At 47.3% G+C, this 27,959-nt stretch overlaps 2 protein-coding genes across 4 annotated transcripts; one reads left to right on the forward strand and one right to left on the reverse strand.

Annotated features, from left to right (window-relative positions):
- Positions 1-296: 296 nt before the first annotated feature.
- On the forward strand, positions 297-16,423 carry LOC125719969 (mitogen-activated protein kinase 9-like). 2 transcript variants are annotated; one of them, XM_048994883.1, is made up of 12 exons: positions 297-445; positions 5,284-5,439; positions 5,981-6,110; positions 6,222-6,280; positions 7,527-7,665; positions 7,909-8,074; positions 9,822-9,893; positions 10,750-10,932; positions 11,062-11,186; positions 11,295-11,358; positions 11,477-11,545; positions 12,469-16,423. In XM_048994883.1, exons 2-12 carry the CDS (start codon positions 5,324-5,326, stop codon positions 12,603-12,605), a joined length of 1,260 nt encoding a protein of 419 aa, XP_048850840.1. In that variant the 5' UTR covers positions 297-445; positions 5,284-5,323; the 3' UTR covers positions 12,606-16,423. The 2 variants fall into 2 exon arrangements, with proteins under 2 accessions (XP_048850840.1, XP_048850842.1); XM_048994885.1 differs by lacking the exon at positions 297-445 and adding an exon at positions 572-808.
- si:ch211-247j9.1 (rho GTPase-activating protein 24) lies at positions 16,421-27,929 on the reverse strand. 2 transcript variants are annotated; one of them, XM_048994881.1, is made up of 8 exons: positions 27,860-27,929; positions 26,294-26,410; positions 21,713-21,920; positions 20,863-20,995; positions 20,662-20,735; positions 20,421-20,542; positions 19,093-20,008; positions 16,421-17,460 (listed from the first exon to the last, which is right to left on the reverse strand). In XM_048994881.1, the coding sequence occupies exons 1-8, from the start codon at positions 27,918-27,920 to the stop codon at positions 17,223-17,225; spliced, it is 1,869 nt and encodes a 622-aa protein (XP_048850838.1). In that variant the 5' UTR covers positions 27,921-27,929; the 3' UTR covers positions 16,421-17,222. The 2 variants fall into 2 exon arrangements, with proteins under 2 accessions (XP_048850838.1, XP_048850839.1); XM_048994882.1 differs by lacking the exons at positions 26,294-26,410; positions 27,860-27,929 and adding an exon at positions 22,427-23,288.
- Positions 27,930-27,959: the final 30 nt, after the last annotated feature.

The raw sequence follows: 27,959 nt of genomic DNA on the forward strand, positions 1-27,959 counted from the left end.
TCAATCCTACTGGAGACATCGGCGGACGCCTAGGGCGCCAATTTCACTTTGCTTCGGACGCAGGGCGCCGGCGGTGATGCTCGCCTAGGGCGCCACATCGGCTGGCAACGCTACTGCCGAAAAGCATAAGAAAGCATGCGTTCATGTTTCCAGCCATCTCGTGCGCGTTAAATAACGGCGCTATTATTAAATAGCGCTTAAAAAGGCTTTAAGAGGAGCCGGTCCCTGCCCTTTAACTTTCTGCTTTGCAGGCAAACTTGGCCATGGGGGCGACGGCTGCGTGCTGACGTCACCCCGCCGTCCCCGTGCCGACCCCGAACCTCCGCCCCTAATCATGGCATTGATACGAGTTTCGAGTCGGACTCGGCGAGCCTCCCGGTCCGGCTGAGCAGAGACGGAGGCGGCGGCCCTCGGCAGCTTATCCCCGGAGGATCCACGCCTGAAGGTAGGTGCGGAGGGGCGAAGCTGCCGAGGGCGGCCGCCCCAACGTGCGAGCGAAGCCCGCGGTCCTGACGGCGACCGGAGCCGAAAGGGGGACGGGGGTGGGGGATCGCGGTCCGCTCGGAAAACCAGTTCCGGCATCGATCTGCTGTGAACCCAAGGAGGAGTAAAGGCGGATGTTATTAACGTGTTGGAGTTCATAATCACGGACATCTGTGCTGGCTTCAGCCTTTATTACAGGGGCGGCGGTGCGATGGGTTTAACTCCGCCGCCGTGACTCATGCTTTGCCGGCAGAGGCTGCGCGGCTCCGGGCGGCGCCTCTCCGGCTCGGTTTTCGCACCGATCGCCGTGGAAGGACAAAAGCTGGTATTAAAAGTAACACATTTATCCGGGTCGGACACGTAAACAGGCTGAAAAGGGGGAGTTGCGTGGAGGCGAGACTCGTAACGCTTTAAAGGGAAAATGTTCAAAAGAAATCTCTGATCGCAGCAGTCGGAGTTAAAGATACTTTTGCTTTAACTGTTGTGACTGTTATTCCTCGTTATTAAGTTACAATGAATCTACATGTGCTTCCACTATACTGTGCAAAAATGTGCAATAACATCAGAGATCATTGTACCCGGTACGGCGTTTCTTTCTGTTTGAGCCTGGAGACACGCCCAGCTTTAAGCATTAACTGTTTTAACACTAAAACGGGCACATGTTGCTGTCATGAACAGAGAGGAAGAGCAATAATCCCGTTTAACATGATTGCTTTTTTAAAATTATGTTTTTGTTTTGATTTTTTGCCTGTTTTAATATTTTTGAAGCACATTTTGGGAAAAGACTGAAAATCAAGAATCGAAATCTGCGCTATCCACAGCTAGGGCTGGGAAAGGAAATGTCATATGCAGTTTGTCAAAGTCATTTATTGGGGGTGGGGGGGCATGCTTAGAATGAAACGGATCCCTGACGGAGCAGTGGAACAATATTTGATGCAATGTTGGATTAACTCTTCTTTAAGGGAAGCCGCATCTCTCTCCTACAATTAAGCAGTTGTTAGTTGTTGAAATGCTGGTTGATACTCAAGTCATTTTAGATTATAACTTACATTTTTTGTAGTTATTATCAACAAAAATATTACATAGGACTTAATTTTTTCCCACCGATCAAACCAGATGATGCTTTTCATTTGCTATAGTTATGTCTGTCTGCAAAAGAGTTTATTAAAGTCTTCCACCAAACTGCATTTCTATTTAATATAGCTTACGTTTTAGGATTTTCTTTCTCTGATTTGAAATGGATCGTTTATATTTTATGTTATAATGCAGAGGGGAAATGTGTTTTGTTGTGATCTTTGGCGCGTTTGCTGCGCGTGTCGGTTATTTTACCCTGACTGCTATTACTTACTTGTTAACACGCAAAAAAAAATCGCTTTATATATTCATGATATGGCCGTTTACAGCGCTTGTATAGATGACTGTGCTTAATTAACCCACAATATACATGAACGAAAATTGGGAACCATGTATCCTTCTGTTTTCCATACTGCCTGTCCACTAGAGGGCGACAGTGAGTTTCGAGCTTGTCCCCGGAAGCACAGGAAGAGGGGGGGATGCAAGGCCCTCACAGGGTACACACGAGCAGACGTACTCGCACAAAGGCAATTTAAAGATGGCAGTTTTCCATAAGTGAGTGTTTTGGAGTGTAGGAGGGGCATTTGAACCCTCAGCCCCGTAGGCTTGAAGCCACAGTGCTGCAGGATAAATGGGTTTCATTCGTAAGACCAGGTGACAAAATGAACATGCAGGATGAAGATCCTTACCTCAGTAGCAGATTGATATTGTGAACAATTCCGCTTCATTTCCACGCACTCCATGTCAGCGCTTTCTGCAAGTGTCCGATTGGACAGAATAATCAAAACACACTACTTAAAAAATAATAATAAAAAATCGCTTGACATACTATGGTGGGTAGGCGTACTTGTCTGTTTAAGGTGTATCAGTCTTGATAAGAAGCATATTTGCCTGTAAAGCATTTATATCTGAGCCATGTCTTGCCATGTCGAAGCTTTTCATCGTTCAGGTGTAGTCATCATTATTGTGATAATTATTCACTTATACTGCATTACAGTATGCAGCTTGTCTAAAAGAGATTTTCTTATTAAAGAATGCGTTTAATCAGCCATAGTAAGTTTACCGCTCTTGTGCGTCGTGATGATGCTCACAGTATATCCATCCATCCATCCATCCATCCATCCAGCCAGCCAGCGGCATAAATTATGGGGGGGGGGGGATGTCCTTGCATCCAGCGCTTATTAATCGCCGGTATGTTTGTGAAAGGTGGCAGGTTTTTGGCAGTGGGGGTTCCTTGTCCACATCAATCCTATGTTACAGTCCATTAATAATTTTACATTTAACTAGGCCTATACGATTGTCCGAATCTGTGGCATAAATTCTCGCCATACGCGTGGTGATTATATAAGGGCTCTGGGAAGGCTGTGCTCCCAGTTTGCTGCGGGGTGACTGATGGTGATGGTGTGACATCAGCATCCATCCTGTAACCAAACCCACTGGGCAGGTCCGGATGGGGCGGTGGGTAGATCCACCCGGCAGTGGGACGGGAGGATGGAATTAATCAGCCTCTCATCGCCAGTGTTGGGGAAACGATATCGGTGTTGGGTCTGAGGGCAGGTAACCGGGGGTGTAGGTCTGTAGTGTCCCCCTCCCCCTCTATAATACCCATGTCGTCTGTTTGTATTGTCGCGTTCGGTCCTCAAACTGTAAAGTCCCCCGTCACACGTGGTCCTGTTCCAGTAGCCAGCGGTGAGAGAATATTCAGCTCAGATTAGTGATCGTCAGGAGCTGCCATTTAAAAAAAAAAAAAAAAAAAGTTATTCTGTGTTTCTCTTAGCGTTCAAGGTCGGCAGCCGTCCGCGCTCACGAGCAGGCGGACGAGCAGAATCACCGTTTACTCATACGTGACGTACCGACTCGGGGGGAGTAAACATGATGCAGGCGGAGAGATTTAGCTGAGTGATCTAGCGAGCATCTCAGATGCACTTTAATGTTCTGCCGCTTTCTGTATGTTTCCTCTCTCCTTCACTCTTTCGCTCCCCGATAATCTTCATCTCCATCACTAAATTCCTGTCTGTTTTTGAGTGGGAAGATCACTGACCCACTGGAATTCGTGTCACCATTTGCTTTTTTCTCTTTTTCTAATTTTCCAGTGATTCTTTGGGCACAATTGACTGGGAGTGAATAGCCAACCAGTGAAGATGCAGAATGTCAGCATCAGCTAACAGCAGGACAGCTTATGAGGAGGGAAGTCTGTCATCCTGATCCTCTCGGGTTAATTGGACAAATGTCCTGTAGAAGAGTTAAAGCATGCGATTGTTTTAATCCTTATAATGAGTTTGGTGCCAATAATGAATTCTTTGTAGAGACACTCCAGTCTTATAAGCTTTAGCCTGGGGAGTCGAGGCACAGCTGTGATGATTGCTACAGTAAGATGGAAATTAGAGAAAGAGTTTACAAACATTTACTGAGTATTTGGCTGCAGGTGACCTGAGGGCAGATTAACACATTTTAGAGCAGAATGCTTCCCTGTGCCTCTAAGGTACGGATATTTTTATCCAATGAAGATAAGGATTGTTGGTTTTAAGCCAATCGAGCGAGCAGATGCTGGCATGTCAGCTATGGATAAGCTTGGAAATGATGGATATGCTTGTTGCGGAGGTGCCCTTTGCTGTTGGGGATGACGGAACTGACAGGATGCTGGAGTGACAACTTTGGTCTCCTGTGTGTTTTTTTTTTTTTTTTTAATTGAAGGGCCACTTAGCGGGATTCACTTAAAGGTGTATTACCTCCTTAATTTTTCATCATGCGCCTGGCTGTAGTTTATGAATTATTAACTGAGAGCATTTTCACTTTCACCCGCAACTAACGTGATATTTAAATCTGGGTTTTGATCGAGTGGCGTCAGCGAAAGATGATCAAAGCACACATGGACGCTGGCGAAATTCGGACACTCGTGACGTTCAGTTTACGATGACAGGTATCGGCGTGCAGACGTTTAGCCGCTATGTTCTGGTGCTGCGTAAAATCTGTGGATGATGACAGTTATTTCAAGAAATTATTCTTGATTTTAAGTGCTTTGTTTCACATAGGGGCGAGATGGCGGGGGGATGTTATTTTGATTTATTAACAATGTGCTGTCTGGTCTGCCTTCCAGCCGGGACGCCTTGCCACTGTGCCAGTACTGGTTTTTGGCTCCGTCGTTCTCTCTGCCCTGCCTTGAACTCCCTTTGGTGTGGTTACCTGTTCACTGACCTTTTAAAGAGGAAAACCAGTGGCTTTGATAGATTCGTTTTAATAGAAAGCTAGTCTTAAGCATCATATTTATATTGTTATATTTGTCTTATAATATTCTTATTTATGACGCCCCTTTGGTTGTTCAGTCTGTTTTAATATCTATATGCTCTCGCCATGAATATAACACTAGTTGCATGACTAAGTAGCTCTACTTTATTTACTAGCTCTACGCTGAAAGATACCTGCTCAAGCTTCCTGACTGAGGGCCTTTTGCGTTTGGCCTTGTAGCCCCATGATAAAGCTGTCAGACTGCAGCAAACTGGACGAAGGATGGGTTGCGTTGCTCTTAGTGCGTTAGTAAGCGGGAAGGATGCGGTTCAGGATTCTGGTTCTGTTGCCGCAACCCTGGGGTGAAGGACCCGGCAGAACAGAGCAATGTGTAGAGCTGGTGGGCCGCTTTATTAGGGCCCTGTGTCACTGGTCCTGATCCAAACCCCAGAAAGTTCCCGGAGAACTTTACGAGCTGTGTGTGTGTTTTTTTGGCCGTAGGTTCAGACTCGCCTGAGGTGGATCGCGACGGCCAAGAACGATGAGTGAGGAGGAGGGGAACTTTTACAGCGTCCAAGTGGGGGACTCCACCTTCACGGTGCTGAAGCGCTACCAGCAGCTCAGGCCCATCGGATCCGGGGCGCAGGGCATCGTCTGGTGAGTCCGGTCGCCCCTCTCCTCGCTTTTGCGTGTTGCTCTGTTACCGTTGGTCCTGCTTTCAGTCACGGCAAACGATCTCCGCGACGGGCTGAGAGCAGCATGCGCCTGCGACTGACGGTGTCGGTCTGGATCCCGGCGTAGGCAAACTAGGCATCTGCCTCGGGTCCGATCAGCATATTAATAACGGGGAATAATTAATAATAATAACAAATAAGTAGCTTTCCGGATGTCCTGTGCAAAGTCACGGGAGTGCAGAGGCAGGTATAGAAAGCAGGTATGGGTGGGTAGGTGGGTGGATTGATGGATGGATGGGAAAACCTTATGCGTCAAATTAAAAGGCTTATATACAGGCCAAAACATGGCCGGCTCTAGGCAGATAGGCAGCTGCCCAGGGCCTCGAAATACGAAGTGAAATGATCTCCAGATGTCATGGGGGGGCTTCTTGGTAAAGCTTTCTGAGGTCCCTGAAAAGGTAGAGCCAACCCAGGGTGTATGCTGAACGGTTATGTCCTGTGTCGCCCCTTGCTGGTCTTCACAGCTCAGCACTGGACTCGGTACTGGGCATCCCCGTGGCGGTGAAGAAGCTGAGCCGGCCCTTTCAGAACCAGACCCACGCCAAGCGGGCCTACAGGGAACTCGTGCTGCTTAAATGCGTCAACCACAAAAACGTTGGTGCCCACCGCCACTGCCGTCGAGCACCCCCCTTGGGACTCCCCTAGGGGTCCCCCCAGGGTCCTGGGTGACAAACACTGTGTCCCTTCTGCCTCATCTCCCCACAGATCATTAGGCTGCTCAATGTCTTCACCCCGCAGAAGTCACTGGAGGACTTCCAGGACCTGTAAGCAATCCCTCATCTGCTTTCTGCCATCAAGATTCCCTCTTGTGTCGCATGGCTCCGTGAAGCCCCCCCCCCCCCCACATGGCCCTTGATGGTGAAAAAACACAGATATTTTGATGGTTATACTTTATTGCATCAAATGTAGCGGAGTAAACTGTCAGTGCACTGTCAGTAGGGGGCAGTATGTTACTCACAGGGTTAGGATATTTGTGCCAGTGATTGAAAAGGTTGTTGGTTTGAATCCCATCGCTGTGCCCTTTACCTCAAATTACCGCAGGGGCAGTCTACTTGCACAACGCTTTGGATAAAAGGAGCTGCTAAGTAAATAAAGTGTAAATGTATTGATTTAATAATCAGCTTGAACAGCTGTGGTGTGTAGCTTTGTGGTGTCCGGTCCCGCAAGACGTTGTCTGTAGCTGGTTTGCTCTGACGATCGGTGCATTTGCCTTTTGATGCTTGCTGTGTACGGCAGGCCCAGGCCTGTCTGGCACGGCACTGACTCGGGGCGAGAAACCAGAGCCGAGGTTACGGCTCTACCGTACAGCATCTCAAACCTCTTAATCTGCCGTGACAGATTAGTTGTTCCGAACGCTTGGATGCCTTTTAAAATGGCTGTCTGGGCCCGCTAGCTTTCGGGCGGGTGTGGTCTGCCTGTCGGCCTCTCTGAAAGCGGAGCTACTCCGCCTGAGCTTCCGATTCTTGGTGAATAGCTCAGCGATGCTATAAAAATCTGAGTGAGGACTTGTATTGCCCCGCAGGTGTTGAGCTCCTAATTCACTTTTGAGTGCCATTTAAGTCTCTATCAAGCTAGTGATACGTTTTTTTTTTCTGACTTTTAATTGCCTACCTCTGTATCAGCCTGTTGGATTGTGTAGCTCAGTGGGTTAGGAATCTGTAGCCAAGCCCGGAAGGTTATGGGTTCATATCCCCTTGCTGTCTGAAAAATAATGTCACCATTGGGCCTTTGAGCAGCACCCTTAAGCCCAGTTGCTGCAGGGACATTTGGAGCCTGTTTTCTGGCTCCGGATGTATTTCATTTCAAGTGTTGGCTAAATCCAAGGTGGGCAGTCTTATCTGCTAAAGGACAGTTGGTACGCAGGTTTTTTGGATAGATTTTGGGTTAGCTATTCAAACCCTGGTGTGAGGACTCTTCAGCCAATCAGTTCTTTAATTAGTAGGTCATGTGTGATATGAGACAGTTTATTATAATGGGTGACATCTAGGGGGGGTTTTCCTGCCTCCCCAGGTACCTCGTCATGGAGCTTATGGATGCCAGTTTGTGTCAGGTGATCCACATGGACCTGGACCACGAGAGGATGTCCTACCTCCTGTACCAGATCCTCTGTGGGATCCGACACCTCCATTCCGCAGGCATCATCCACAGGGTGAGTCAGACGTCCCTTTGACGCGGTGAGAGTACCTTCCGCCATGATACAGGGCGGAGCTACTGGCACACTAACCCCATCTGAATGCTGATTGGCCCTGGAGTGCATCCTCCACTGTCACTCAACGATTCAAAACGTATCATTGGTTAATGTTAAGGTTGGCCCTGCTGGCTCCTGTGCTTCCGCACTTCAACACATTGCAGCATCACCCCCATCCCTGTGCCGTTCCCCTGCTCCCATCAGGACCTCAAGCCCAGCAACATCGTGGTAAAGTCTGACTGCACTTTGAAGATCCTGGACTTCGGCCTGGCCAGAACAGCGTGCACCAACTTCATGATGACCCCCTATGTGGTGACGAGGTACTACAGGGCCCCCGAGGTCATCCTTGGCATGAGGTACAAGGAGAACGGTAAGGTTCACCCACGGCGAGGTACCCTGCTCATGCCAACAGCTGCTTGTAGGTGCCCATTGTATTATGATATGTTTGATTGGCGCAGCTTTCTCTGATCTCCATGGAAACCGGTCAGGTCCACTCCCATGGGTGGCTCTGAATCTGGGGTCCAACTAGTGTCATAACGGTTTGTGGCCAACAGGGGGCCCCAAACCTCTGGGGTTCCATGCAGATGTGTGGTTTCATGGCAAACGCCGCTGCCGATCACCCTACACACACACACACACACACACACACACACACACACACACACACAAATACTCGGCCTTGAACCTGTCATCTTATAGGTGGGTCTTTATTAGCAGGGTAAATGCCCCTTTAAATGCCCATAGGAAACCCCACGGTTTGTCCTTTATAAATATCCTGCCATGTGCTGGGCCTTCCCCCTTTGAAATAACTGTCAGGATAATTATTTTTTTTATTATTAATACAAATTTCCAAAGCGCTCCGGGTACAAAAGTAACATTTTCTTTTCCAATTTTACCGAATAGCCTTTGGTTTCTAAAAGGTGACGTAACCAAAAAGCATTTAGACTAAAAGCTGATTTTTATTTTATTGGCTGCAATAGAACCCAAAGCCCCTCTAGCAACACGCTTTCCCAGCTCACGTACACCAGACGCCTGATGCTTGTTGCTCTTGTACACAGCTGCCTTAACCGCTTCTGCATTTAGAGGAAATGGTGTTTCGTTCAGCTGAGACCTGCATGATCCGCATTGGCTTAGGCTCCTGCCAATGACGAGAGTCGCGTGGAAAGGTGGTGCTCTGTGTCTGCCGGGGGTAGTCAGAGACGGAGGGAGGTGCGGGCGTGTAAATGCAGGCAGCTGAGATTTACGCTGGGAGGCTTTCATTTGCTCGGGCGCCTTCTGGGTTTGACCTCATCCCACGATCAAAGGCATAGTGGAAATATGAGGTCTGTTCCAAGAACACTGTAAATCGGCAGGTCGTTGGTTCAAATCCCACGGTCAGCAGAGCGATCCCACCACTGCGCCCGTTAGCTAGGCGCTTAACCCTAATATAAACTATTTGAGTTCGGACCCAATTGTTATTTATTTGATTGTGTTACATTGTGGACGAACCGATGGCATTAATCACCTGAGAAGTGTTTTAAAGACGTTAGTATTATTTATTTGAAATATGGCTGCACTTTTTTTTTTCCAAGGAGAATTATGAACGCGTCGTAAATTTGTTTTGAAGAATGAGAAGTTTGTGCGGCTGAGCAGTAAGTGGTGATGGATTTAAAAGGGAAATATAATGAAATGGAAAATGGGGTGTAATCCAGACCGCAGCTTTTCCTGAAGGGGTGAGACGGAGATCTCATTACATAAGTGTGTGACTCAGTGGATTAGGGTGCTGTGCTTATGATCAGAAGCTTATTGGTTTGTTCTTCTAGTCGCTCAGTAAGATATCGGTAACCTTTTGGAGGACAGAAGAGGTTCCTGTTGGTTTTTATTGTGTTATTCTTAATTTGCATTTGTTCTAATGTTAAATGATATATATTTTTTCTGAGCAAATATACTTACTACCCAGATAAGTAGCTTTAAACACTGTCTTTCTCTAAGACTGTAAATAAAATTATATATGCGATTTAAAACCAACGATCCTCCTGTGCCGTGTGCCATGTCGGCGAGTCCGTCTGTCTGTCTGTCACCCGTGTGGCCCTTTTATCTGAAGGCCATGTTCCATATCTGCCCCGCCTCCTTCGCAGTGGACATCTGGTCTGTGGGATGCATCATGGGCGAGATGGTGAAGGGCAACGTTATTTTCCAGGGAACAGATCGTATCCTTCCACCAGACAGAGCGCATCTTCTGTGCGTATCCCGGCGCAGTGAAAGACTGTCATGTGACTTCCAGTACATCCCCTTTAACTGTTTCGCTTCTAAGGATAAATGTGACCCATCACCACGAAATGAGTCTAATGGGTGCAGTTCTACCAGTGCGACTTAAGACTCATTTCGTGGCGACGGGTCACAAGTGTGTTCTGCAGAATAGACATAAAACATGTCTCTAAATCAGAAGTGGACATTTCAGGTCCAGAAAGCAAAAATCCAGACTAAGATTTTGTTTCAACCAGCCAGTTGAGCCTGTGACTCTTGATATTCAACTTGAAACCTCCCCCCTCTGATCCGATGCCTTGAAGTCGCACCTGAATTATAAGTGTGTTGAGAAGCTGTCCCATCCGGCAAGACCTAGAAGGAAGAATCACTTTCGGACTTAAAATCCATCAGCTCTGATGTGTGGTTTTAGTTTTGTTTCGAGGAGTGCAGCGTGTAATGTTTTAACGTGCATTACATCATCAGGCTATATGCGTGTTTGCGTGTGCTGTGTAAGCATGACTCACTCACTCCGAAGTGTGAGGTCATGCGACTGCATCACAGTCCGGATTCAGATGACGAGAGTCTTCGTTATATTAATGATTGTTGGCTCAGGGCAGATTTCACAGTAGTATAATGAAGGCAACGTTATCATCGATTTTGATTTTTAAAAATTAATTTAATTTTTTATATGTATGTTTTTTTCTTTTAATTTTATTTGATATCCGTCTTGAGTTTTGCTTTCCGTGTTGGTTTATGTACGCGACGGTGGCCTTGCCTGTGCTGCTTCTGTGCTGCTTTCCTTAATCTGGTTTACCCCAGACATCGACCAGTGGAATAAAGTCATCGAGGTCTTGGGCACGCCCTCGCTGGAGTTTATGAACCGTCTCATGGAGACTGTGAGGAACTACGTGATGAACAAGCCTCAGTACCCTGGTATCAGCTTCTCAGAGCTCTTCCCCGACTGGGCCTTCCCCTCGGAGTCGGAGGACGACCGGCTGAAGAGTAAGAGCAGGCCCTTTCTGTCTTATTCGGTTCCTCGATATTGATTTTTCTTTAGGAGATCCATCTTCACTGTCAGAGAAGAGTGTAGCGGCTCGAGCAGTTTGTTTGTTTACCTCTCCATCACCACAGCTACTCAGGCCCGGGACCTGCTGTCCAAGATGCTGGTGATTGATCCTGAGAGGCGAATCTCTGTGCAGGAAGCCCTGAACCACCCCTACATTCACATGTGGTATGACCTGGCTGAGGCTGACGCGGTAGGTAGACCGTTCCACTAATAGGGATGTTCAGTAGCCTTACCAAACATTTGTCTTTTGGATACAAAAAGCACATGAAGCATGTTTTCTTTATTCTTCTGTTTTTAGCCCCCACCTCAGATCTCAGACAAGCAGCTAGAAGAGAGAGAGCACAGCATCGAGCAGTGGAAAGGTAATTTGGTTTTATCGCGGACGGTAACCTTTTGTGTAGGTCTAGTCAGTGGTGTGTCAGATCTCTGGACCTATGCACTAACAAGACGGCCATATTGCTTTGGGCTGTTCTCCTCCAGAGCTGATCTATAAAGAAGTGATGGATTGGCAGGAGAGGAGCAAGAATGGAGTAGCGAAGGAGGAGTTGGGTGAGTTCTCCTATAATTTGCAAGTTTCAGGTTTTCGTAGGATTTTTTGCCTTAATGTGATACACATCTGATCTTTTCAGGGCTGTGTAGACACCAAATCTGATCTTTTCAAATTGGATTTGTGTCACTTTCATATGTGGTACTAAATCGGATACGTATCTGATTCGCGGCCATGTGACCTGAATGTGAACGCTCAGATCGGAATTCATGTGGCTTTTTGCTTATACGCCTGCGCTGACATCATCAGCCTGCGCCGGCAGGCTCGTACCCACACGTCTCTTGGTGCAGCAGGTCCAGCAATAACTGCGAACACAGAAAAAGCTAGCTGCCTGACTTTTTTCTCCTTTTCGAAATGCTCATGTACAGCTGATTCACCATTTGTCGTCCTCCAGAGCAAAGTGCGATACATGCATGAGCTACTAACGCCTCCATTTTCAATGCCATGAGTCGTCCAACAGATATGACGTTTTTTGTTTTTGGTGATGCAGTTGACCAGTGTAAAAACGTATCAATGTGCGCAAGCGTGACGTTTCGGAGGACCGATGCGTTCACATTGCAGTCAGATACAGGTCACTTTTAGTTATGAATGTGAACCGTCAAGATAGACAAATCCGATCTGAGCAAAAAAAAATCGGAATTGAACGATGTGGCTGCCAGTGTGAACGTAGCCATAGTCTGAGGAATCTGAGGAATGCAATGAAATGCTTATTGCAGAGTAGGACATGGGGGGCTAGGACAGGCAGGAGTGCAATAACATAAATAACCAGCTTTGAATAAATAGCCTATTTTTATGTACTTATGGATTAGCTGACATTTTTAACTACATGTTTTGCATGGGTGTGGCTGCAGTCCTTGTGGCGATCAAACCCGCCCCATAAATGCAGTGTTCTGCCTCTGCGTGAAGCCTCTGTTGCCCCCTGCAGACTCAGCGGTGAGCAGCAGCGCCACGCCGTCCCAGTCATCATCCATCAATGACATCTCGTCCATGTCCACGGAGCAGACGGTGGCGTCGGACACAGAGAGCAGCGGCATCGACGTGCTGACGGAGGAGAGCCAATGAACGGCTTCCCCTCATCGCGCTGCTCCTCCTCATCTGTCTGTCGCACCTTCTGTATACAAGCTCACTGTGTGTAGCACACTTCAAGGTCCCACCTGAACAACAGGCACCTTTCATTTTGGTCCTATGTTTTATATTTCGGATGATGTCTTTGGGTCAGACTGTGTTCATGCATCGTACCACGTCACTGTTTGGTCGGGTTTTGACTTGTCTGACCCGACGACTGGTGCTGGAACAGCCTTGCAGTCGCCTGACTGTTGTAGAGTGAATTGATTTTTAGTATGAGGGGAATTACATTTGCATATTTCTATTTTAAATGCATATTTTCTTACTTTTTAACCAAACCCTTAATTTAACTTTTTTATGTAATGGGGGTACGTGAAGCAGTTCCAGTCCTGATAGTCAGTGGCCAGAATCTGCTTTTTAGCTTATGAATCTTCGTGAGAAGGCAGGGAAAACTGTCCGTTTGCTTTAGTCATCATTTATACTTCGGCAAATACCCAGGCACCCCTCTGACCTGTTTCACCCGAGCCAATCAAAGCGGATTACAAAAGAATACTTAAAGACAAGGTATAAATGGAACTGATATGTGCAGCATGCATCTAGCTATTTTTCAGTAGCTATTGCCACCTCTGTGATTAATGCTACTCGTATGCTAATGTATGTGGTTATCCCGATTGGATCGCTGCCCCTCCGTCTCGTCAATCAAATCTGTTTGATCGGCAGAATATTGTTTGAGGTTCCCGCACGTTATCCGTAGCCAAGAGACAGCAGTTGTTTTAGCCCCTTCCGGAAGGTCCTTAGCCCCCGTCACTCCAGGAACGGGCTGATCCTGCTCGCGTGTGGCTTTCGGTAAGAGCGTCAGCTAAATAAACAAATGTAAATGGATTCCAGTTGGCCTACAGAACTCAATCCTGTGTGTCATACAATGGAAGACGGCGTGAGATGAAAGTGTCGGAGTTGCCCCGTATCAGCGCAGGGGTGCGTGATATCGCGTCGTGATGTAATCATGATTATATGGCACATGTGCATTGATCAACTGGGCTTCGGCTTGACAGGCCTAAACATTTGTCCGGTTGCTGGACTGTACAGACGTTTACATACGACAAAAATTTGGTAAGTAGATTAATAGTACGCCTTATGTTTATTAAACTTAATTTGTGGAGCGCACTGTTTTGGTAAATCATGGAAGCGATAAGCACTGAAGTGGTGGTGAAGAAAGGAGCAGCTCAGCAGCTATAAAGTAGAAAAAAAAAAAGATATTGAGGATAAACACGGCAAAAAGACGTCAGTGGTGTGGCGGTACTTTTAGTATCTTAATATCCGACATGTTTATTAAACATAAGGATACGCTGAATTTACACAGATAACTAATATTTTAGGCGCACTACTAGTCTGTTTAGCACATCGTGGGCGTAAGTAAACATCCGTATAGTGCCGAAAAGCCAGCATCTGAAGCCCAGGTGATTATAATCGCATAATGGCAACGTGACGTCGCGCTGGCCCGTATCAGTGGTTTGAAATGGGACTTTGGCTTGAGAGGTTTATTCTTTTATATGCGCATCATCTTAACGCGACTTTAGCCTTTGACATTTGCGCTAAAGGTCTCCATGAGTGGTATTTATATCTTGTACTGTCAATAAAACGATGTATTAGTAGCCCAGCATACAACAGTTAATAAATGTAAGTGTATAAAATTTCGTAAGGGCCCAGAATTTTGCAGCTTACTATTTTCTGCTATATTTGTTGTATTAATAATCACTAATACAGACCAATATGAAATGCTACACTGCTGTTAGACTACTGCTACTTACTAAGATGCTAACAGTGATAATTGTGGACAATCGTGATAATTATCCATACGGTTGTTTTCGTTATTTCCAACAATGAAGAGTTAAGCGAGGCAGGTCATTTAAAAGTTGCTTCTTCTTATATCAGTGTCTGATGCTGGTCCTCTGGGTACCTGCAGTGCGGAAGTATTACGCGGAAAGCATTTAATGGATCCCGAAGGTCATACAGATGCAAACAGTGGGATACTCGTTTGATAATCTTTGTTTCACGGTACGGGGAAGTTGTTTTCTATATTGATTTTTTTTTTTAGATGGATGAATACTTTTCAAGTAGCACTTTCATGTTTTTAACTGTAAGTAACTACAAAGAGCTGTTGGGTGTTTAATCCATTTCACACTAAAGGTGATGATAAACAGGATGATCGATCAAAGTTTTTCAGGTAGTAGAAATTTGTTGGCCAATATCAATAGGAAACTGCCTTTTATCATCATCACCTTAACATCTATTCTGCTCTAAGTACATTTTACATACTGCAGACCAATATGATGACCGGGGGTGAGACTTGTTGCTTGTTGAAGTCCTTTCGGGAGGGTGTTGGGTCTGTCAGCCTCCTGGATGAGATGGTTCTCTTCCGTTACTCATCCTTGGCATGTGATGGGACCGTGGCTTAGGTCCACTGGGTGCACCGTGAGCTCTGGTGACCTGGATGTCGATGAGCACCTGAGGATTCCTGACCGAATGTCTGCTAGCCGAGACTCCAGGACACTTTATCTGACTGCCTGAGATTCACAGCTTCATTCACCAAGTGCTTCATTTTATAATTACTCACTCTCCCCTTTTTGATTATTTTTTTTTTGAACGATCTGTAAATAGAAAGTTTTTTTATCTTTTAAATAAGTGGTTCCTTTGTCATTATTTGTATTGTGTCTCGCTGTTTCTGACTAGAGCAGTGTTTCTCAACCCTGTCCATTGGGACCCAGAGACGGTGCACATTTTTGCTTCCTCCTCAGGTCCCTGCCAAGTAGTCCACATTTTTGCTCCCTACCAGGAACATTGGGAAACGCTGCTCTAGAGTATATTTATGTTGTCCAGTTATCTGTTGGAGACAGAAGACCAGATTATGACATGCAGGCCAGATCACAGGAAGACCTTAACCTAAAGTACAGGTTCTAGATGCTCCGAGAACGTCACCATGTCTCAGTACCTGCAACTCAACATGTGTGAGCAGAGCTGTATTTAAGGGAATCTGCATCCATCTGAATATTACATCATCTGCTGTAATGTGTGTGTGTGTGTGTGTGTGTGTGTGGGTGGGGGGGGGTCATGGATTGCTGATCCAGAGGTCTCACAGATTTCTCTGCATGCTGTAACGATCCAGATCTGCATACTATTAACCAATCACTTTAATCTTAGATAAGGCATTTGACACAGACATCCTCCTCGTTTCCCTGGTTCATGTTACTCTCATAGCTTTCCCGACTTCAGCAGCTGGTGCTTAAGGTCTCTTCCAAACACTCACTCGAAAACATTCCAAAGGAAATAGATCCTACCCTTTTGAACTTCATATCCGCAGTCGTTCCTCAGAGGAATGACCCCCACCTCCTCACTCCCACGTTAATATTTTTTTCAGGGTACGACAGGCAGCAGAATTTCCAGAAATGTTTTACTCAGCGCAGCTCCTCTGTGTGCCAGTAATCAGAGGGAAGAACCACTTTTATGTTATTCATTTGAGATAAAATCCTGAGGAAGCAGTTCCTTCTAGAGCGGTTCTCGCACGCCTTTTTCCCACAGGTTATTTTCAGTTGTTATTATTTTTTGCTTGTTCCTGGCATGTTGTCGCCCAACACTGTCGACCCGACAGATAGTTCAGGGACCGGGACACTATTTCTCATTCGGTTTGTCGACCTGTCATATTGATATACGTGAACGAAAGTGATAATCAACTACAGTGAAGCGAAAAACAAAACAAAACGTGCACAGGAATGTTGGGTTAAACAAAACTGCTAAATAAAGATTTTTCAAAAAAGTGAGATCTGGAACGTAAATGTTTTATTGATATGTCTATCGATTCCACTGTGGAGTGATGTGATGGCTCAGCAGGTGGCGCTGTTGCCTCACATCTCTAGTGTTGGGGGTCTGGACCCCATCTCCACCTGGTGTGTGTGACGTTTGTTCTTCCTGACTTGGAGTTGCACTTCATCAAACTTACTGTTGTCTCTAAATTGCCTCTAGTTATTGTGTGGTTGTAAATGTCCTGTGATGGACTAGAAACCCATCCAGGATGCACCCCAGCCCCCTGTCCTTCCTGTTATAGGCTCCAGGCCCCTCAACCCCATAAGAGCTTGTAAAATGAATGGATGAATTAAATGTAAAAAAGATATTTGTATCTACTCTGCACTGCAATGCTGGATAATAGCACTTGTAGGTTTAGCCCTGCACTTGTAGAGATTTAATGATGGATAGTTAGAACCTGGAATGATTCAGACTTTGCAGTCATCTTAACTAATTCCTGGTGACCAAGTAAAGACTAACCATTTAGCCGTATTCCCCTGGAGAATTGGGATGAAGAAGCGAGGTTGCATGTATCTGTCTGGTTGGCCGTAAAAAGCGTAGAAGGGATGGAAGCTGTGGTGGTTGGGAATCATTACTCTCCCGGCCAATAAAACCCTGTCTGGTTATTTAAAAAGTCGTTCAAAGTCCTGAGAAGATGTCCAGACATTCTAACGACAAAGGCCTTCTGATTGACTATTTAATTCTGGTTGAGCCGTCCCTGGCTGCGAGCCGCGGAGGCCGGCGCTGGTCCCTGACGCCATCCCTCCACCCCGGAGGTCAGAAGCTCTTCAGGATGCGCTCCGTCTTCTTGGCCTCGAAGTCGAGCTCGCCGAAGGTGTCGAAGAACTGCTCCATCTCGTGCTGCAGCGCGGCGTTGCGGCGGTCGGCGTCGGAGCGGGCGCGCTCGGCGTTACGCATCTTCATCTCGGCCACGCTGTGGCGCTGCCTCTGCTCCTCCAGGCTGGCCTGCAGCCCTGCCACCTCGTCCTGCAGGGCCTGGTTACGCTGCTCCAGGCTGTGGATAGAACGGGGGTCTTGACATTTGCACACCCTGTGTGAAGGTCTTTCCATAGTACCATGGCACAGTATTGTGGCATTTGCTAATATGATATATCCATGTGACGGAGCGTGCGATCGAGTTCTCTGGGCGCTTGGATTTTTTTTTTCTTTTGATGAGGGCAGCAACGATGGGAGATTTTATTGCTTGATTATATTAAAACTAGAGTGAAGTGCTGTCCCCAGTTCTAATCTGTATAAAAGGCAGATCGGCGATTTATCAAAAGACTGTGCCAATGTCAGCTATGCATGGGTATATTATGCAAAGGAAATTCACATGGTAAAATGTGTTTCTATAGGGGTTTGTCAATCCATATTACAGAGGTCATTTAAATGATATCTAAAAACCTCACTGTAAGCTGTTTTTTTGTTGTTGGTTAACAGTTTGCACATTTTTTAAAACTGATTGACAGGCTAATCGAACGACAGCATAGCACAGTGGTTCTCAACCTTTTTTGCAGCGCGACCCAATCTTTATCATGCCAGCTCAGTTGTGATCGTATATAAAGTACAGGGTTAAATTAGAGTTATGATCAAACACGCAGTACACTCTGCAATTTACGCCAATGCCTATCGCACAAATCTGATTGGATGTGACAGTGAATTTTAAATTAAGCATCTGGGTTTTGGCTTCTTGGATTGGTTGACTGTTCGCTAGTTTCGCGCTAAGCAGCTGCAGACCCAAGACCCGCTAATTCTATATAGGTTAATTCTAGAATCGGGGCTGGGAGATCTGATCGAATCTGATCCAAATTTGGGCTGAGAATCGGCGACATTGAAAATCGGCAAAATGCTTTCCTGCTTTTTTTGCTACTTTGCGGGACGAAATCCAAGCAAACACAGCGACTAAAATAAAGTTCTTATGATTTCTAACTGAAGAACAAGCGAGAATTCACTCATTCCATGGGATATGTTTTTGAGAACGTTTTTTTTTTGTTGACTAAGTTTTGGAAACTTTATCGAAAGTTCTTTGTTGGATTACATGAGGACTTGAGTTTTGGTTCCCAGCACTTGAAGCCTGGCTTTAGGTCACTGGGGGTCTCACCTCACACACAGCAACAAACTGACCGAGTGAGTCAGGATGTGTTTAGGATGTAGAAGACGTATCACACGGATATGAAATAATTTAAATAGTTTACCGTTTTAAAAAGCAGGGTAATTTCCAGTGTTGTTATTGTTAAAACGATAAGGGAAAAAAAAATGTAACTACAACTAAACGAAAACTATAAATACTGCTTCCGAATCTAACACATAAAATAAACATCAAATACTTTGTTACCATTTTTAAAACCGTTTAGCTAGTAATGATTATAACACCTGGAACAGGTTTTGCCCATTTTGAGGACATTAGTACATAAAATACACTGTGTTCTTAGAAAATAAGACAATAATAACAAAATAGCTGTACAACTTTAAGTCTATCACAAGAAATAAAATGATTGAAAGTTAAACTGAAACTAAAACATATCATCCATCCATCCATCCATCCATTCATCTGTCAATTTTCTATACCTGCTTGTCCTATTCAGGGTCGCCATAGTAACACTGGTGATTTTTGCAGTGGCAGTGTGCAGGCGCAGGGCCAGCTTACCTTTTTATGCGTGCCTCGTACTCTGCCTTTTGTCTGGCCATCTGCTGCTGGAGACCGGCCAATAGGAACTGCATGGCGCTGGAGGGTGGGGGCGACAGGGGTGGCAGGAAGACGTCACTGCTGCCACTGCTCAGGACGGTCTCTGTCAGCGCCGAGGAGGCTGCTGAGTTCACCCGGGGCTCCTCGGGCTCCGCCCTCAGAGAGGGGGAGTGGCTGGGGCCTGGTGCCTTGCCGGCGCCCTCATCCTGGAGGAGGATCTCGCAGGAGGACCACGGACTGCTGCTGGAGCTTGGCGACCCATTCTCCGTGGCGTCCAGGGGTGGCGCGCTGCTGGCACGGGCGGCGAAACCCGCGTCGATGTTGTTGTAGACGGACAGGGTGCTGTCGTACGCGCCGGCGCTCCTGTGCCGGTCCCGCAAGCCGCCACGTCCTCCGTCCTGCATCCTCACTGGAGCTGCTCTTGGACCACAGCCATCCGGCCCCGACATAGGCGTGGGAACCTCTGAGGAGGCCGGCGGAGGCGCAGCTGTGGGAGGAGTGGCTCCTGTTTTAGAGGAGTCGGAGAAGGTCGAGCGTGTGTTATCACGTGCCGGGTCACTGGGGCCCGGGGGGGGCAGGTTGAAAGCCTGGCTTGCGGGTACGGTCGAGCGGGACGGGCTGTGGGAGAGCTCGTTAGTTACAGGAGACAGGGATGACCGAGAGCCCAGCTGGTGAACGGGGAGTGCTTTTTCGGAAGGTTCTAGGTATGAGCGGTGTGACCGTGCAGCTGGTTCTGCGACGCCCTTCCCAGTGCGTCCAGGGGAAAGGAAGCCACCGGATCCGGAAGTGGTTCTGCTCTCGGCGTCCCCGTCTCTGACAAACAGGACTCCATGCTCGCTGATGAGCTCCGCCGTCAGCTGCTGTACCGCCGCCGTCCCTGGGGGGGCGACAGACGCAGAAACTTTGCACTCGCAAAACGAGGGCCATGGAAGCCATTGGCGTGGCTCAGTGACAGATGGGTGAGTGTCGATATGGAGGACGAGTTGCCTGAGTGAGCGCCCCTGAAGGCAGGGAGAGGGAATTTCAGCCAAACCCATCTGCAGGCTGAGGGGGACTCGGGATGAGTTTACAGAACACACACCGCTTGCATGACTTGCATCCTAAAGCGAGATCACACTAATGGCTCCCCAATGAGTGATTGAGTTTGATTGCCGAAGCTGTATCTGTACAAAACAACTCATTCGTTACATAAACTGAGGGATAGTGATCATGTGATGTTTTGGTTACTGACAGTGAAACAGAATATGAGACTCGCATCCGAATTCCCGTACGCTCCTTCCTAAACGTACCTTCAATGATGCTCTCGGGATCTTCGGCTTTGGGTCGTAGGATGTTGGGCCCGAACACGGTGGCCAAATTCTGGGTGCTCATCTTGTTGCAGTCTGAAAAGGACTGAACTTCGTATAAAAACCTGAAGAGCACAAACATGCAGCCGCGTTTGATTTATACAGGTGGGTAAATGTTTAAAAGAAATATTTGTACTGGAGCAATCACAACCAGGAGTCAGAAAATGGCCGATCGCACGCTTACTGGCAGATGTACTGCAGCAGGTTGAAGTTGACCACAGGCAGCTCCTGTAAAAGCCTCCTAAGCTCCTCCAAGCCCTGAGGAAGGAAAAAACACGAGTGGATGGGGTTGTGTCCTGTTTTATCGTTTCAGGGAAGTTTTCACTCAGTTGAGGTTTTTGTAATGGCTGAAAATGGCGGCCAAGGCTGTTCACAGGCTGCATACCTGCTTTCTGTCTGCCTGAATCATCTTCCCGCAGAAAAGGAAGTCTTGGTATTGCGAGAACGGCACGACGGGCTCCGGCAACTCCCTCAGGTACAGCTTGAGCAGCGAGGCCACCGTGTGCACGTCCGTGCTGCTGGGGTACACGGGGGGTACACGGGACGCACACGTGTGTCACACGAGAGTAGCGCACGAGTCGCTGTGGATCACCGTTGGATTAAGGGGGCCTGTATCCTGAAGCGAGGCTTGTTGGGTAGCTCGATAATTTGTCGGATTTATGGCTGCCCAGTTTAAAAGGACTTCATCTTTGTTCGTTCACATTTAGCCCTGCCACCTTAAAGGGCAGTTCACCCCAAAACTGAAAAAAAGATACATTTTGAAGACGCTTCAATGCTATCTGTCCATCATGACCCGGTCACTCGCGATAATCCACAGCCTTTGTAGTGAGCCGTTTAATGCAGGAATTATTTTCTTCTACCAAATTCCACACACCAATTATATGACTCCACAGAAAATACCATTGGGGTGTTCCTGCTTGTATCTTCTGTCCAGTGATATGACTCATTCAGTCTCATTACTATTGAGAGAAGACCCACATTTCTCCTAGCAGATGGATAGACGGCACCAAAGCCCACCAAGAACATGTTTTTCAGTTATAGTGTGAACTGCCACTTTAAATTTGAGAAGTTTTCTCACTCACTCAAAAATCCAGCTCTTGGATTCACTAGACCTACCAGAAGGCGCAAAACAGTGACATTCTACCAGGTACAAGTACTAGTTAGCCGAAGGTCAGCTGGTTAAGTCAGATCAGTCCGCTCACACTCATATCCAGGTGTGGGGGACGAGTTGCTACCTGTCGAATGAGGGCTTCTCTCCGCTGTCGAAGGCTTCCTGCAGCTCCTTCACCAGCGTTGCCTGTCCAGGCTGCCGGAACAGCCCCACCTCCTGGAGGCCTTGCTGACGGATGAATGCCACGCACTGCTCCACCACTAGGGGCACCACGCGCTCGCCGTACCGCCGCTCATACACGACAGTCTCCTCCAGGCGCTGCCCGAACACACCTGCAAGTCAGGCAGTACTGTTGGGGGGGGGCTACACTCCGCGGATGGGGTGACACCGTGAGCCCCGTCGTTCTCAGGGCCACCACTAGGGGGTCTTAGTTAATTAGTTAAAATACGAACACCATTTGCAATCAGGGCACCCCAACCCCTCCCCAGTATATACTTAGCACCCGCTTTTCATAAATCTCTAGTGACACTCTTGGTCTTACGTAAGAAAGAGGAAGAATTATATAAAAAGCAATGAGACAGGTATCACCATCGGGGAAAGAATTCAGGCATAACCAACCTTCATTTTGTCCTTAAAATAGCCATTACCCCAGAAATATCTTTCCTATAGAGCTTGTATGTCAAGAGGAAATGATCAGTACTTATATTAAGCCTTTAAATCTGAATCCCAGAACCGCGCATCTGATCTGAGAGCCCGCGACCCGGTCCGCTCGGCCCCGCTCACGCTCCATGGGCCGCACCCGGCTGCGGGGCGAGGGCAGGGGATCGGTTGCACTCACGTCTCCGGAAGCTGAGTGCCCTCTTGATCTTCCTGTAGACGGTGTGGGAGAGCTGCACGCCGGTCCTGCCGGTGGTTCGGGTGCCCTCAGGCATCTCTCAGCTGTCACCCCGCGGGCTTTGCTTGCCCCGCTCTGGCCCCCTGCCTGCCTGTCGCGCTCAGGCCATACGCCAGGGAAAGCCGCTGCGGGACTCTGAGAACCCGGTCTGCGAATGCCAGCGAGTCGCGTCCCGGCGTGACGTGTCACCTCGCGTCTTGGCTCCACCTCCTTTATCTGCTCCTACTGCTCTTGTTTAGTAAACATCTTCTCCTTCAGCCTTCCTTACGCCGTTTCTCTTTCAGGTGTACGGATAAGGTTCTTCTCTCTTCCGCTAGCCTGGCTGCATCCCTTTTTTAGTCTCTCCGCGAGCCCGGCCCAAAAATACTCCCACCGGCGCTGTACTCTATGTATAAAACAAACAAGTCCTGAAGAAGGGCATCCAGATTTAGCCAAAGTATTGCTAAGGACCTGGATTAAATGAAACCGCTTTGTATCAAAGTTCAAGTACGAATCTTCACCTCTTTCAGGTAGACTTGCTCTTCAGTCCTTCACAGCTGAAAAAATCTGAAGAATTTATGACTGCTGAGCATCGTAAGGCAACTGCTGAGTAGGCGATGGGAACCATTAGTCTAATCAAATAAGAAGCGAAAGGCCACCACATTCCAGCACTTTCCGCCTTCGGTAGCAGGACTGGAGATCTTCGCCTCATGGAATCTTCTCTGCAGCTTAAATGCTCCTTCAGCTCCTCTCTTTCCCATGTCCCTCGTTTCCCCGTTCATCGACTTCCTTTTTTCCACCTCCAGCCCATGTGTGCCAAATGAACTGGAATCCCCTCACGGAATAACCCCCCCCCCCCCCCCCCCGCCTTTGTCTGGTTTCTGAGTCTCCCTGAGAGAAACCATGTTATCCTGACTCAACCCTCCTGTAACGGGAATCTACTCCCACGTCTTGCAGGAAGTCCAGTAGGGAGCAGTCATTCCTAATTCCTGAGTGTCCCCCCCCCCCCGTTCTGGTGCCTGCCATGTTTCTCAGGAATGCGTTTTTTTTGTCATTCTGGCTTGTGGACGGAGTTTAATTTCCCCTTTTCGTTTTTTTTTCCTCTCACACGCTCCGGATCTCTGGGAAGGCGGGAGTCCTCTGCCTCTTCTTTCTCATCAAGCCCCCCAGGCCCCTTCCTCGCACCCCCAGCAGAACAGCCTGCTCACCTCCGAGCAGCACGGCCAGCACCCAGCCAGCTAACACGCCAGATTCCCTCTCTCTCTTTCTGAGGTTATTAATAAATGAAAGTGGTGGAATAACATTACGGGTTTACTAAAAATAAGTACCATTCCATGCCCCCCGCGTTGCTGGCTGGCTAATTTATTTTACCCATGGGTCTGACGTCCCCCACGGCCCCCCATTCTCCTTCTCTGATAAGCTGCCCAGACATATAGCCTCTGGATCGGGTTTTCCGACACGTCACGGCTCTCGGCTCTCGGCTTCTGCTTCTTTGGCTATTAGCATTTAGCATTCAATCAGCTTTCCAGCTAGCAGAGTTACAGTGTACTTCCCCGGCATTATTAAAAACAGAAGTTAGCTTAGCATACATGCCATGGCTAAATAAGGAGAGGAGTACATGTAAAGTCAATGAAAAGACATTGATTGCTTTACATGTAATAGGATCCATGCTTTGTCTGGGCCTTGATCTCCCTGATAAGGTGTAGGAGGGATTAAGAGGATGACGTCTTGCCCTGTTTGTAGCGTGGGACTCTGTCACTCCCCGCTGAATGTGATTAGCCAAAGATGGGCAGCGCACAAAGGTCTTTGTCATGTGTTGTAGGTTTTGGTTGCCAGACTGAGGGAGAGATCTGGGCTGTCCATCTATTAATGCGTCAGGTTAATGTGAAGGAATAAGTTACAAACTCTGAAAGGCAACCCCTCATATATGCCTCCCTCTTTTAGCCAGAGGGTTACCAAAGACGGGTTTGGCGATTTAGCCACGTTGCTTTGACCGTCCTTCCAGATCAATGCAGTGAGAACCATGGGAACGTCTGTGAGTTTGATTTGTGAGCCCCCCCTCACAAATCTCTCACTAGGCGTACGGGGGGGTGTAATCTGTATCCTCTGACCGCAGTAGCACGATCCCAAACTGATGGCCTCCAAAATGCAAACCGCATGCATTCCAAGCGAGTCTGATAGCTCATTGTTGTGGCCAGACGTCCTCAAACAGTAACAAGCAGCTGTTCTCTCACAGCCTTCTTGAAAGGACTGGGTCTAATGCGCGTCGTCTGGGAGTGACATCATCGCCGATCGTGCCTATGATTCATTACCTCGTGATTTCCGGCTGTGTGTCAAACATGGTGACCTACTGTAGTTTTCAGCCGGTTATAAAAATTTTCAGCAGTGTTTTCGGAGAGTTTCTTGTTCCGAAACGTGAGTCTGGAACTCTTTGGAAACTAATGAACTTGTTGACACTAGACTGGAGTGGGCAGTGCTGGAATTTCCCCAGCCTAAGAGACGATTGGATATACATAGTAAGCTGGAAGATGACTCTGAGCAATGTTATGGCTGCAAGGAGACATGTAATGCTGGTCTGTGATTCCCAGGTTGTTTCCAAGTGCCGGAGAAACACATTTCCACGGTAACCCTGACACGCAGGGTTTGGAGTTCTGAGAAGCTGAGCAGAAGATTCACTGGAACAACTTCTGACATTCTGTCATATGTAAGTGTTTATAGAGGCCGCAGCCCGTAGCTGTGACAGCTGCAGTCCTGCCCAGGTAATCCACCTACAGCTGTAAGCAGGTTTGGGTCTGGCCAGATGGGAGACCGACTAGGAAACCTAGGTTGCTGCTGGAAGAGGTCTGAGGTGTGGGCAGTGTGGATCCCAATGCCCCAGTGCAGTGACAGGGACACTGTGGTCCAAAGTTTAGCCCATCCTGTGGTCTGTGTGGGTCCCAGTGCCCCAGTGCAGTGACAGGGACACTGTGGCCAGCAGGTTAGCCCATCCTGTGGTCTGTGTGGGTCCCAATGTCCCAGTGCAGTGATAGGGACACTGTGGCCAGCAGATTAGCCCGTCCTGTGGTCTGTGTGGGTCCCAATGCCCCAGTGCAGTGATAGGGACACTGTGGCCAGCAGATTAGCCCGTCCTGTGGTCTGTGTGGGTCCCAATGCCCCAGTGCAGTGATGGGGACACTGTGCTCAACAGGGAAGCCCATCCTGTGGTCTGTGTGGATCCCAGTGCCCCAGTGCAGTGACAGGGACACTGTGGTCAGCAGGTTAGCCCGTCCTGTGGTCTGTGTGGGTCCTAATGTCCCAGTGCAGTGACAGGGACACCGTGGTCAACAGGGAAGCCCATCCTGTGGTCTGTATGGATCCCAGTGCAGTGACGGGGACACTCTGTTTAACAGTTTAGCCCGTCCTGTGGTCTGTGTGGATCCCAGTGCCCCAGTGCAGTGACACTGTGCTATAAAAATGGTTTGGATGAGACGTAAAACCGAGATCCTGACTATCTGAGGTTCGATCCTTGGGCATCTTTCGAAAGAGTAGGGGTGGTACCCTGATGTCCTGGCTAAAATTGCCCACTGTAGCCCTTTCAAATCTGGCCTCCTAACCATCCCCCATATCTAACTGGTAAATTCTCTCCTGCCCCTTCACCACCTTAGCTACTGTGTGGCGAGCGTACTGGTGTCAGAATGGCTGCCGTTACATCATGAAAGTGGGGGCTACACAGTGGTGGGGGGGTTGAAGTGGCTGCCCATTGGTTCTGTACAGGACATTGGGTGTCTTGGAAGGCGCTATATAAATGCAACTTTCATTCGTTCATATTCAGGGGAGAGGATCAGGCCTTACCTGTGAAGGGGATCCACACGCCCTTATTCAGGGTTCTGAGCCACTCCTCTCCCTGACCACAGCTGTTGGACAGGAAGAAATAGGATCCAGGGCTCACCAGGACGTCCCTATTTCCACCTTGACCGGAATGTTAAAAAAATACATAAATAAGTAATACGACAAGCAGAAAGTTTTATTTGATCTTAACCGAGAAACATTGCAAGACATCAAGCAGAATAATTGATAATGTGTCAGTGTGTTTTTCTTTCTAAAATAATGATATTACAACGTTGGTTGGTGATTGAGTACAATAAGCCCACTATCACACTTCGAAACCAGATTCAAAGCTTTTTATATCACCTTTTAATGTTTTTGCCGAAACACAACGTGCAGAATCACAAATTAAACTTCCTTTTATGTAGGCCTGTACACATTTCTGTTTCCATCTCTCTTGTGTGAATCAGATTTGAATGCAAACTGAGTAAATGTTTCTTGCAGTGAAATAAATAACCAACGTGCTGCGATCAAGTGAAGGTCCAATGTTAATGCAGGAATATCAAAGGTGGCAAAATAAATGACGTGAAACTGAAGGATGTGGTAACTGGTGTGAGTCTGCCGGAGATAGAGTAATGTAACTCTCACTGAATAATGTAAAACATCATTTTCCTTGAGTGGTCTGCAGCTTCGGATAAAATGGTAGAAATTATGTAAAACACTGAAGTATCTGTATAACTTCAGGTTTATAAAGTTGTGTACTAGTAAATATTATGCAAAATATGTTTAGCTAACTGTATGTTGTAATACATAATAGCATGTCAGGGTGCTGTTCATTTTTGGGTCTCATTATCCAAACCACATGAATTCATCCCTAGATGGTAAATGGATTTTTTTTAATTAGTTTATTTAATAGTAACTGATTTGCCATACAACACGGCGAAACGTGTGATCTATGCCATCTTTCCCCTTCGGTTTAATACACACAATAACCTGTGCAAACACGTTCAGTGCCGCTACTGGAAGATTTTGGATCTCTGCCAAAGATGTGTAAGCTTCCGTGTTACTCACGACCGGAAAATCCAATCCGTGACCAGGTGATAAGCTACGACATTTATATCACAGCACAGGCTCTATAGTGATTCCCCGCCGCTGTAAAAATGCCCTCTTTCATTACTAGGCTTTTAACGCGTCACAATGTCCATCTTTGACATCCTGTCCTGCTCTATTGAAATAGCCTTCAGGTTGTCTGAACCAAATAGCCTCCAAGCTTCCATTGAGCCGGACGTTTCACCAAATTGATTTTTCTTTATGAAATGTCTTGTCTTATTGCTATTAACTTTATGAATCTAACGGACGACCCGTGAAAGAAGTACTTTAAGGAGCTCGTCCTGATTTTAGTCTTGGACCCTAACTATCTTCCTGATAATTGTGATAACGGGATGCCCACTCAGAATATATTGGACAGGCTCATTTATCTTTAAGTAGCTGGGGGAGTGGGGGGAAAGGATAATTGAATATCCCAATTTAATTAAAAGTTATAGTGCTCGTTCCTCCGTCTCCCCCAGGAGTTATTAATTATTATGTGGGTACCGGCACCGATTAACGGCCACTTCAAATTCCGTTCGCATTCGGAGGAAGCCTGGTGATTCATTCCGGAGCAGTCTCCCATCCTAACGAGGCAGCAACCATA

The sequence above is a fragment of the Brienomyrus brachyistius genome, chromosome 24, assembly GCF_023856365.1.
Source record: "Brienomyrus brachyistius isolate T26 chromosome 24, BBRACH_0.4, whole genome shotgun sequence".
NCBI classification, from domain to species: Eukaryota; Metazoa; Chordata; class Actinopteri; order Osteoglossiformes; family Mormyridae; genus Brienomyrus; species Brienomyrus brachyistius.